General features: G+C 44.0%; 1 protein-coding gene across 1 annotated transcript; it reads right to left on the reverse strand.

Moving 5' to 3' along the window:
- Window positions 1-315: 315 nt before the first annotated feature.
- On the reverse strand, window positions 316-10,875 carry ACTC1 (actin alpha cardiac muscle 1). The gene is made up of 7 exons (XM_033144453.1): window positions 10,768-10,875; window positions 9,374-9,522; window positions 7,014-7,338; window positions 5,514-5,675; window positions 4,588-4,779; window positions 854-1,035; window positions 316-662 (listed from the first exon to the last, which is right to left on the reverse strand). The coding sequence occupies exons 2-7, from the start codon at window positions 9,500-9,502 to the stop codon at window positions 519-521; spliced, it is 1,134 nt and encodes a 377-aa protein (XP_033000344.1). The 5' UTR covers window positions 9,503-9,522; window positions 10,768-10,875; the 3' UTR covers window positions 316-518.
- Between the last annotated feature and the right edge of the window lie 788 nt (window positions 10,876-11,663).

Below are 11,663 nucleotides of genomic sequence, written 5' to 3' on the forward strand. Positions count from 1 at the left end.
ACAGATTGTCACTCCTGTCCTATATATTTTATTTACCCCGGGCTACTGCTTTTCAAATATTAGCATCAAATATTTATCTGTTCAAGTTTCAAAAGGAAAGCAAAAATACATAGACAGATTGAATTAATAGGAAGAAGCTGAGCTTCTTGTTCCACCAAACAGGATCACTCTGGAGGACAATGATGTCTTGAACGCTAAGTGCCACAAATTATATATATATATATATATATATATATATATATATATATATATATATATATTACTACTAATCAGGTTTTGGGTGTCCACACAAAAGAAAACAGCCTGAAGAGCATATTTAGGTTGCAAGTCCCAGATCATGTTTATTTATAAAGCAATAAATATTCAAAGAAGCACAAATAAATTGCACGGGTGTGTGTAAACAAACTGTACAATAACTGAACCAAGTTCAGGAAGGATTACTGGGGGGCGGGAAGACTTCAAGAAGCATGTTGTCATCCTGAGTGGGAGATGAGTGGAGGGGGAGGGCGGGGAGATGCTTAGAAGCACTTGCGGTGGACAATTGATGGGCCAGCCTCATCATACTCCTGTTTGCTGATCCACATCTGCTGGAAAGTTGAAAGAGATGCTAAGATGGAACCACCTATCCAGACAGAGTACTTCCTCTCAGGAGGGGCAATGATCTAAAGAGAGGGAAAGAAGCAAGGTTCTCAGTTTCCAGACAATATAACTGCTTGCATCATTGTTTCTGCTGTCCCATAAGACATCGTCACACAACGCTCATACACATTTTCAGATTTGGGTAAAGTTGAAATTACTCTTTAACCTTACTCTGACTCGGATTTTCAGTTTGGAACACAAAAGATGTGCTCACCTTGATTTTCATGGTGCTGGGAGCCAAAGCAGTAATTTCTTTCTGCATACGATCTGCAATACCAGGGTACATGGTGGTGCCACCTGACAGTACATTGTTCGCATACAGATCTTTACGTATGTCAATGTCACACTTCATGATGCTGTTGTAAGTAGTTTCATGAATACCAGCAGATTCCATGCCTTGGAAAGAAAAGAAAATTTGTAGTCGTTGAATGACAAAGGTAGAGGTGATTTTATGAAACACTGTCCGTAAGCAGAAAGCTACAGAAGCGAACTGAAAATGCAAAAAGCCATTTTCTCATCAAGAATTTGCCATAAAATTGGGTAAAGTGTTTTTTTTTAAAAAAAAAAAACAACAACCCTAGTATCTGGGTTAATAAATAAGGTATGAAAGGAGAGGAGGCAGGTGGGATAGTTGAAGAAGAAGAAGAAGAAGAAGAAGAAGAAGAAGAAGAAGAAGAAGAAGAAGAAGAAGAAGAAGAAGTTCAGAATGTGGCATAATGCCAGTCATACCACAGAAATGTAGCTTGTTCAGAATGTCACAGGTGTCACTGTGTGACATTTGGCTATATAGAGGGCCTGTGGAAACACAAGCACTGTGTTCACAGAAACGGTTGTTTATTGTGTTGCACTGACTCGTTTTTACATTTCTCAAGGCAACTTTAGCACACCAAAGCTTTAAATCAACGTTCCAGGGAATGTTAAGATTGTTTGCATGAACAACCAAAAAGTGCTGTATGAACTGTTTTTGTGTCAGCATGTTAGATGGATATGCACAGCACATGTCCTCATAAATTTATACACAGCACAGTTTTTTTTTAATGACTGGGCTAATTTGATTTGACATGATGCAATGTAAGACTGATAGCCCACATGGTGAGAACTTCAAGGCACAGTGGGTTATGCTAGCAATTGCATTTGAAAGTGGAAAAATGCAGAGCCTGTGTTTATGAAGGCGGCAGATGATGAAGGTATGAGCAGGAGCTTAGCTGTGAGCATGGGGAGAAAATACATCAGAAGTAAGAATTTACGGGTTACGTTCCAATGTATTAGTTGACAGGTGGCTGCTTAAAGTGAACTGAAACTTGATCCTTAACGAAACGGCAGCTGACGAGCAGCTGCATTTAACACACAAAACTTACACTATAAACACTTGCTGCATCCATCAGAATTATTTGGCAGAACAAGGGGAGATTACTATCTCAATCAAATCAAAGGTTGGTTTTAGGGAATAGGAATCTACCCCAGCCTTTCTGGAGCTTCAAGTCATCTTTGGAGCATTTACAGGGTGCAGTTCTCAGGCACTGCGGTGGTAGCATCTTCACTCATTTCAATGGATCTTATGCGGAGTTGTCCCTGCAAACTCTGTTGAAGTGCAAGGAGGTAAAACCTCTGCAACACTGGGTGCATCATGTCCTTTGTCTAAGGTATATAAACCCTCAGAGCTATGGCTCAAATAAAACTCACAGATGCAGTCAATCAAAACCACAATGACAAGCTACTAACACACAGTCTTTCCTCAAGCATATTGCTTTCCTTTATTTGAAACTCGTCACTTTGATGTTACTAACATACTGGATCTGGCATAATCTGGAGTGCCATTCTATATTTAATAAATCATTGTTGTTGCTGCTGCTGCTGCTGCTGCTGCTGGGCACTGGAAGGGTCAACAATAAATTAGCCATGGAGACAAGCTTCTGCAAGGCCAGAAGACCTGCTCTTTATTGCGTTCAAGATTAAATTGCCAAAGATTTGCATTTATTGTGATTATTTTCTTTTGTTGAACATCACAATGTGATTGGCACAGGACAATCACTCTGGTCTTTAAAGTAAATGATGTTGTGCCTTTGGCACTCATGCCTGCGACACAGGCAGATCTAATAGTCCATGGCAACAGACATTCAGCACATAAAACTAGGGAGCTAGTCAGATATGTAGATATTCTTAATAGATGTCTCCTCATCCCTCCCCAACACCCCTAGTGTAATTAGTCATTTTGCTGATGGAGAGAAGCCTCACACGGCTGGATAATTTAATTTAATTAACTGAGAAGAATAACCAAGAGGATAAAGTTATTAGGCCTCAGACACACATGTTTGTTGGACTAGATGCAGTAATTCTTCAGGATACACATGTGTCCTCCTCCCCCCCCCCCCAAAAAAAGAGCAAACTCAACAAATGAGGATTTTTGCTGTGTGGTAAGAACGTGTGCCAAAAAACAAGGAATGCAGCAGCAGCTGACAGCCAGTTCCAATGCTACATTTTACTCCTTTAGTGCCACAGTTTGCTAGACACTGTCTAAACAAAGCAATCCCTCTCCTTATACTTTGTTATCACTTGCTAAATACGATAAAGTCTCCCCTAAACTGGTCCTTGGTCATCAACAGGGCTCACAGTGGGGATGGGATGCCATTCCACACAGACATAACTACATGGTGGAGCCAATGTGGTGAAGTGGTTTTTGTCAGACTAGGACCTGGAAAACCAGAGTTCAAATCCACACTCAGTCATGAAAGTTCACTGGGTGACCCTTGGGCCAGTCATTGTCTCACAGCCTAAACTACCACAAAGGGTAGTTTTGAGCATAAAATGGAGAAGGGGGAAACCATGTATACTGCCATCTTGATTGAGTACCTTGAAATAGAGGTGGACTTTGGTAATATGGCGCCCTGAATGAGGTCAGAATTTGGCACCCACCCCCACACCAATACTACTTATTTTTCCAATAATTCCTTTTGGTACAGATGCTTTGTTATGGATCTTACCAGTAGCTACCCATATAAATATATGTTTGTTTGTTTTGTTGTTGTTGTTTTGCACCTCAGCTCAGCCCTGTGCGAGGGAACCACCTGCACCACCCTAAATCCAGGGGAAAGGTGGGATAGAAACTTTATCAATAATAACACCTCAAAGCATCTTGAAACCCAAAGGGGTTAGATTTCTCCATGAAAGTATTTTAAGCCATTTTACACAGCAGCAAAGTTGTGTATAGTATTTCAAAGCAGCCATCTAAGCAGATGAGGACCTACACAAATTGGGAAACTATGATTGTGTATTTAAAAAATGTACTCGGCAAGTGCCACAAACAAGAAATCCTCCTTTTAAGGAAGATACCATTTATTTCTTATGTAGAAGAGCAGGTCTTCCAGTCAAGAGCAGGTGCCTATATTTTTTGTGGCTATAAAGTATGTGTTGCATGTAACTTGTATATTATATACAGTGGTACCTCTGGTTAAGAACTTAATTCATTCTGGAGGTCCGTTCTTAACCTGAAAACGTTCTTAACCTGAGGTACCACTTTAGCTAATGGGGCCTCCTGCTGCCGCCGCGCCGCCACCGTGTGATTTCTGTTCTTATCCTGAGGTAAAGTTCTTAACCCGAGGTACTACTTCCGGGTTAGCGGAGTCTGTAACCCAAAGTGTTTGTAACCCGAGGTATTTGCAACCCGAGGTACCACTGTAGATAGTGCACTAGTTGTTCTATAAGTGTGATATGCCATGTAATCAGTGTGATGCTTTCTTCCTTACTGATATTGTTGGGGGGGGCGGTTTGTTACCAGAAGTTTTAGTTCTATTATTGAATCTGGCCTAACCATCCCACTACCTTCCCCCCCCCCAATCGCCACACACACTTCCTTCAGTCAGGCACTTGTCAGTAGTAATGATCCTAAAATTTGTGAGGGATTCTGTAACATAGATGAGTTTTGCATGTTGCATGCTTAAGGACACTTACCAATGAAAGATGGTTGGAAGAGAGTTTCTGGGCAGCGGAAACGCTCGTTCCCAATTGTGATGACCTGGCCATCAGGCAACTCGTAGCTCTTCTCTAGAGAAGAGGAGGAGGCTGCAGTAGCCATTTCATTCTCAAAGTCCAGAGCAACGTAGCACAACTTCTCCTTAATGTCACGGACAATCTCACGTTCAGCTGTAAATGCAAAACCAGAAATTAATGTCAGAGAAGAGGAGATAAAGGCCAAGGAAAGGCAAGTGGGAACCAAGGCGAATGAAAATGTATGGGGGAAAGAAACCATCCCTTTCTCTGAGATGTTCCCTGCACTCAAACAGGAGTATAGAGATCTGCCACATCCTGGAGGTGCCTACAGCATCACTCAATAAACTAGATGGGTTAAAGAATTCTAGGAGAAGCAGGATTTGTGCAAAAGCAGTGTCTTGTGGGTTAAGAGGAGAAAATGGTAGCGGGGGTGGCCCATGTGGAATCTGGCAAGAAGCACAGTTCCAGTCAGAGGATTAAAATATATATTTTTTTAATCTATTTTATGTGACTTCGGCTATCATTGAATTTAATTCTACTGAGTTACTATTTTCCATTCTTTGAAAAGTGGTATGTGTTAGTGTACGGTAGAATGTAGCAGAACTCATGTTTTAAAAGAAAGTTAAGCAGAATATTTTTGCATGAAATGTGCACATTTTATAGCCAACATGTTTGGGGAGGGTTTTATGATAAGCGGAATTAGTTCACAGAAATACCTCTAAACTGTGGTGACAATGTAGGCAATGTATTTAGTTTGTGCAACATTTTGTTGCCGTGCATGTGTGTGTGTATAGTCAAAATCTTCATGGACAGATAGAAATATATATTAAAACAAACCTTTGCTCCCCCCCCACCCGCATTTCCAAGTGAGCCTGAATTGTGCTTACCAGTTGTCACAAAGGAATAACCACGTTCTGTTAGAATCTTCATGAGGTAGTCTGTCAGATCCCTGCCTGCCAGATCCAGGCGCATGATGGCATGAGGGAGAGCATAACCTTCATAGATTGGGACATTGTGCGTAACACCATCCCCGGAATCAAGTACAATACCTGTGAGGTAGCAATGGCCAAGATCAGATAAGCCTCTACACAAACAAACCTATAGCAACATTTTCAGGAACGATGGGGCCTTTCAACAAGCAATTTAGCAGGTCAGAAGAATTTGTATGCAAATAAAGACCCAAGTGGGGCCCTTGATATAACAAAAATGACTGAGGAGGGAGAGCTTTCTCATTTCAAATAGTTCTCAGCATCACGCCACAAACCATAATATCCAAGGCAAAGACCTCCTGAAATTCGACTTCAACTTACCTTTCCTACCAGTAATGCTCCTGCCATCCATTACAACTATGGTAAGGTATTTATTTATTTTTTTAATACTGAGAGTATTTACTACAAATTGTTTTTTCCCCAGCATGGCGTGCCCATGCTGTATTCACAAAATGGTGTCATTTATCCCACAAAGCTGCTATAACATATAAAGGGCCAATAGCACCTGATCATCATCCTTCATCTTGGCTAGGCAATGGCCAGATGAGAAGGAATCACATGATTGGCCTGCTTATATGGTAGGAGAACCTTCTCTGAAGTGGTAACTCCTTTATGGAATCATCTTCCCTTCTTTGTGTTTGTTTTGGCACCCGCTGAAGACCTTTCTGTTCACCCAGGCTTTTTAAATAACTTAAGCTGGGGCTGAGTCCCTGTTTCTTAAAATATGTAGTTTGTTGTTGTCTTCCTTTTCAATGGCTTCATGTTTTATTTTGCATTCCAATTGGTATTTTCCACTTGTATATTGTGAGCCACACAGATAATTTCATATTATGGAGTGACATTCAAATAAATCAGATAAATCATAAAGAAAAAATGGGAAGGCACCAACTGCAGGAAAAGAAGGAACTTCCCAGGTGCTCCTAAATATGTTTATTGGGCCTTTTGGTCTCCAGCTTGGTTGGTCTCCAAGATGGTGCCAGGCACCGTGGGATTTGGGATACATATATTGATGCCATAATCTTTATAGGGCACCACTTAGAATGTCTAAAGCATGGTAAAACCAGTGGACTATTACCATGCCTGCAAAGGGAGAAAAAGTTGGGGGGTCCTTTAAAGTGCAATAGAGACTGAGCATTATTGTAGGAACTACAGCTTTTTGAGAATCTAACTCAGGGTTGGGGAAGCTATGGCAACTCCAGATGTTGCTGCAGCTACAGCACCCCTCATCCCTGATTACTGCCTGGTGTTGGTTGGGGCTGATCCTAGTTGTGGTCCAACTTCTGTGGAGTCACATGTTCCCCACCCCCGATCCAAATTGTTGCAAAATACAAGAAGGAGTGAACTTGGTTTGCTTAGGTGTAGAGAGACTGCTAAGCAAAACAACCAGTTGCTTTTTACCTGTAGTACGCCCAGAAGCATAAAGGGATAGAACAGCTTGGATGGCCACATACATGGCAGGCACATTGAAGGTCTCAAACATGATTTGGGTCATCTTTTCACGGTTGGCCTTGGGGTTCAGAGGAGCCTCGGTGAGCAGGGTGGGATGTTCTTCGGGGGCAACACGCAGTTCATTATAGAAAGTATGGTGCCAGATTTTTTCCATGTCATCCCAGTTAGTGATAATGCCATGTTCAATGGGATATTTCAGGGTCAGGATACCTCTCTTGCTCTGAGCTTCATCACCCACATAGGAGTCTTTCTGGCCCATACCAACCATGACACCCTAGAGGGCAGAAGAGACAAGAAAACAATGCCAGGCATTGTGAGACAGTGTAGCATAAAGGACAGAATGCTTGACTTCAGTGTGAGACAAGCAGAGGGAAGTTGATGAAAGATGTTGTCAACAAAAGATCATTTTCTTCTTTGGCTTGGTCATGGAACAGGTATAAAATGTCCGTGAATGAGAGCTAATATATAAGATGTATTTAGGGTGCATTTGCATCATCTGTCATTCAGTAGTAGTTTACTAGTTTGTTCCAGCACTAACTGCCACAGTAAACACCCCCCCCCCCCCAAAAAAAAAAAACTTCTCTAGTTTCCTTGCTGAAGTCATTGATGGTTGGCTACTGTTGAAGTAAACTACTGCTGTTTGGCAGGGTAGGTATAAATGCAGCCTCAGAAATTTAAGGAACAGCTTTAAAGCATTTTGAAGTTATACTGGTGGCATGCTTCAAGTTCTTCCACTTGAACTGGATAGCTGGTTCTGGGTCATGCCTGTTTTTCATTGCATCCATGAACTTGAATGGGCCAGCATAGGTCAACATGTCACATTTATTAGCAAATAATCCACTGTTATGTTCCAGAAATCATGCCAAGTTAAAGTGTAAAAAGTTAAAGGTGATCCCTTTCTATGGTTATGGGGAAAGTGGGTTTTTTTAAAAAGACTTTTACAAAATTTGCAGACCAAGGGTAGCCCTTCAGAGGATGATGGACTACAACTCCCATCATCCCCATTCAGTATGGCCAGTAGCCAGGGATGATGGGATCTGTAGTCCAACAATGTTGGGTGAGTATGGAATAAGGATTGGCACTGCTACTACTTATTTAAGGGGACCCAAAAGTCATTTATTTATCATAGGTACGAGATTGTTGCCAATCAACATACAAAACTTTAAAACAATTTTTCAACGGAAAGTGAGTAAGAGAAAGTAACAGCCTGGGAGGTAACACAAAAGGGAAAGTAAGCAGGGGAATAAGATACAAGTGAGAAGTAAATACAGGATAGAAAAGGAGAGAAATGGAGCAGAGGATTAAAAGCAATAGAAGCAATAGAATGGAAGTTTAAGGGCCCATGGAGTGGTAAGAGGACTTGGACATTATTGTTCAAGTCTCTGGGTGATATGGAAAAAGTCACTATTTCTGACCGTAGTCCATCTCACAAGTCTGTTGTGAGATATGGAATAACCCCATTGACATTGACCTAAATTCCTTGGAAGGTGATTGGGATACAAATGAGGAAAATAGGATTATAGGAGCAGGGCGTGAAAAGTTGCTTTGCAGCTACAAACTACTGGGGGAGAAGGTTACTATTAATGAGCATTTATTTAAGGTGCCAACTGTACATTGTAGGTCCTACAACATGCAGCACTGTGGAAGTGGCACTGTGCCAGACGGGAAGGTTTAGGTATGTGCAGCGACTGTGTACAAGACAGGAACGGGGAGGACCGATTTATATTAGTTTTCAAATCACTTCCAGTTTAAAAAGTTGGAACTCACCAATGGGGAAGAGGAATACAAGATCAAAGCAAAGGGGGAGGCAAGGAATTGAAGTGTCACTAGCAAGTAAATGAAGAAGACGGAGGGGGATTGGAATGTCAAAAACTGGAACATGAGTTTAATGAATCTATTGCGGTCAATGACCAGTACAGTACTGTAGAAAACGAGTTTGAGGAGCGTTGTGTCTCTTTATGCCGAATGCTACAAGTTTATGATTTGTAGGAGGCACACAAACTGATCAGCCAAACAGATAAAGAAGAGAAAAGTTTGCGACAAGGGGAGGGGGAGATTCACTGCAGCAGGCTGAAGAATAGAAAGTAAGAGAAGAGAGAAGAGAGGATTACTGAGGGAGAGGGGAATCTGGAGAGGGAAAGATCGGAGTATACAGTGGAGCTAGGACGGGTTTTAAAGGAAAATGAAAAAAGGACACGTGTTCGCGTACACGGCACATGTATGCATTAGTTTGACAGTCCCCCGGGCTAGTCAAAGGAAAAGACTGGTCTCTCCTTGTTCTTGGGTGTCGTCGGGGGTGGAAAGTTTACCTGGTGCCTAGGGCGGCCGACGATGGAAGGGAAGACAGCGCGAGGGGCGTCGTCTCCGGCAAAGCCTGCCTTGACCAAGCCCGATCCATTGTCGCACACGAGGGCGGTGGTCTCCTCGTCGTCACACATCTCGGGAAGGAATCAGGGAGCTGGAAGACACAAGATCGGCAAGTATTCGTTGGGGCCGGGGGCGAGACCGAAAGCGGCAGCAGCGCTAAAAGCAGAGAGCCCCCGGTGTTGGGTCGCTTCACCCCTCCCGATCTCAAAAGACCCTTCACGTCTAAGCACGAAGAGACAAAACAAACAACAACAACAAACTCCAGCCAACCGAAAGTTTCCCGCACCGGCCGGTTCCAGGCTCCAGGCAACGGGCTCCCATCCCCACATGCCACCCATGATATTCCTTGGCTGCGCTCCTCTAATTCATCCGGCGGGGCTCCAGTTACAACAGGTCAGAATACCTTCGCGCCACGGGAGACACGACTGTATTTGGCGCGGTCTACACATTGCTTAAGCAGGTGTCTTGTTTGGATGCTTTAGGGATTTAGCCCGCTCGAATTGAACACCGCCCACCTCAAGCAATTTGCGGATCGCAGCGCTCTCCTATTTTCTTGTATTGACCTGTCTCCCATCCCGGGACCCTCATATTTTTGACTGAACGCAAATTTGGAATCCCAGTAAGGTTTTTTTTTGGGGGGGGGGGGTGTCAGTACTTTCAGAAGGCGTTATTTCTTGGGATTCCCCTCCCCGGAACTGTAAAAGTGGAGAGGGTGAAATGTAAAGTTAGAAACAATGCTAATGTGGCGGCTAAGATAGCATACACAACATCTCTTTGTTATGTCCCGGGCAGTGTGCCGCAAGCAAAACAAAACCACCGGTGAATTTTCCGAGGGAGACCTAATAGCTCAATCCTATACAGTTAACTCTGAGGGTAGTTGAACTTAAATCTGTTACTCTCTAGCCATCTCTTCCGCGCGCGCAAGCTGCGCAGCGCACCCCAAAGGCGATCCACAATCCGGATTGGAAGAGTAAATTTAAACCGATCTTGCCTGGCGCTTCATTGGCTGAAACAGCGCGATCCTAACCGTAAGCCAGCCCTATTGAATGGTAAAGCGGGGCTAGGATCGCAGCGCAAGGCTGCAAGTGCACTCAGCCCCATTGAACAAAGTGTGACTTGCTTCCAGGTAGATCTGCGCGCAGGGTTGCGCAGCGGATCCAATTCAACGCTTCGTAGCCCACCCAACCTCTCTGGATCGCACAGTCGCGCAAACACACGTCCCGTCGAAGGCAACCAAGGTGCTTGGCAGGGAGGCTGTCCTGAGGATGCCAAGCGCGGCTCCTGCCTTGCCGCATCCAGGCTTAGACGGCCGGGCTTGGTCAGCTGCGCTACTCACCAGCTCAACACTTATAACTGCGCGGGGGTCCTGAGCACCAGGCTGGGTCCCGACTCGCAGGGAGCGCCACCCATTTATACTCGGCGGAGTGGCGGTGTCACTCTCCGGCTCCTGAGGGACCGGCCAGGCACCTTGTCCTTATTTGGTCGCCTTCACGCCATTGAGGAGCAGCGAGGCCATTAATGGAGTAGGGAAGGCAAAAGTCACAGCCCGGGCGAAACACTCGGGGCCCCACAGCCCATGTAAGGTAAGCCGAGGGGGTTTGTAGTCCAGCTGCTAAGGGGGATGGCCAAATAGGGAACCCTTTTGAAGGGGAGGGGGGCGAGTCTGTGTGTATGTGGGTGGGTGGGGGAGACTCATGCCAACCCACTTCTGGAGGCAAGTTAAAACACATATGCCTCCTCAATGAATGGAAATGGTTTTCTCCATCTTGGTGTGCTTAAAGAATCTCAAAGCTGTGGAAAGATCAATGAATTAAGCTCTTGCTGCCACAGTGTCTGGCATGTGTCACTGCAGGGGGTGGGGGTGTCGGCAACTAGACAGGAGAGAGAGAAGCTTTCAAAGGGCAGGGATGGATTCCTTCAGCGAGGAGCTTCCCCTCCCCCACACCAGGCCCCATTGCCTTCTGTGTGGGTTCTGAGACCACACATCATCTCCCCACCCCACACTGATTTTTGTCCCCACTGCACAACCCCACCCCATAAGGGGTTGTTAATCAATAACATTCCTTAAGCAGAAAGGAGGTTTCACCAAAATCAGTTTCTGCACTTAGGGTGATCAGCGGCCGAGAGAATGTTTTAAACTGTCTATTAGACTGTTTTCGCTGTTTTCAGAATGGTTTGGAAAAAGTTTTATTATTTATGTTTTTGCTGCCCTGCGTTCCTTTGTAAGGAAGG

The sequence above is a fragment of the Lacerta agilis genome, chromosome 1, assembly GCF_009819535.1.
Source record: "Lacerta agilis isolate rLacAgi1 chromosome 1, rLacAgi1.pri, whole genome shotgun sequence".
Lineage (NCBI taxonomy): Eukaryota > Metazoa > Chordata > Lepidosauria > Squamata > Lacertidae > Lacerta > Lacerta agilis.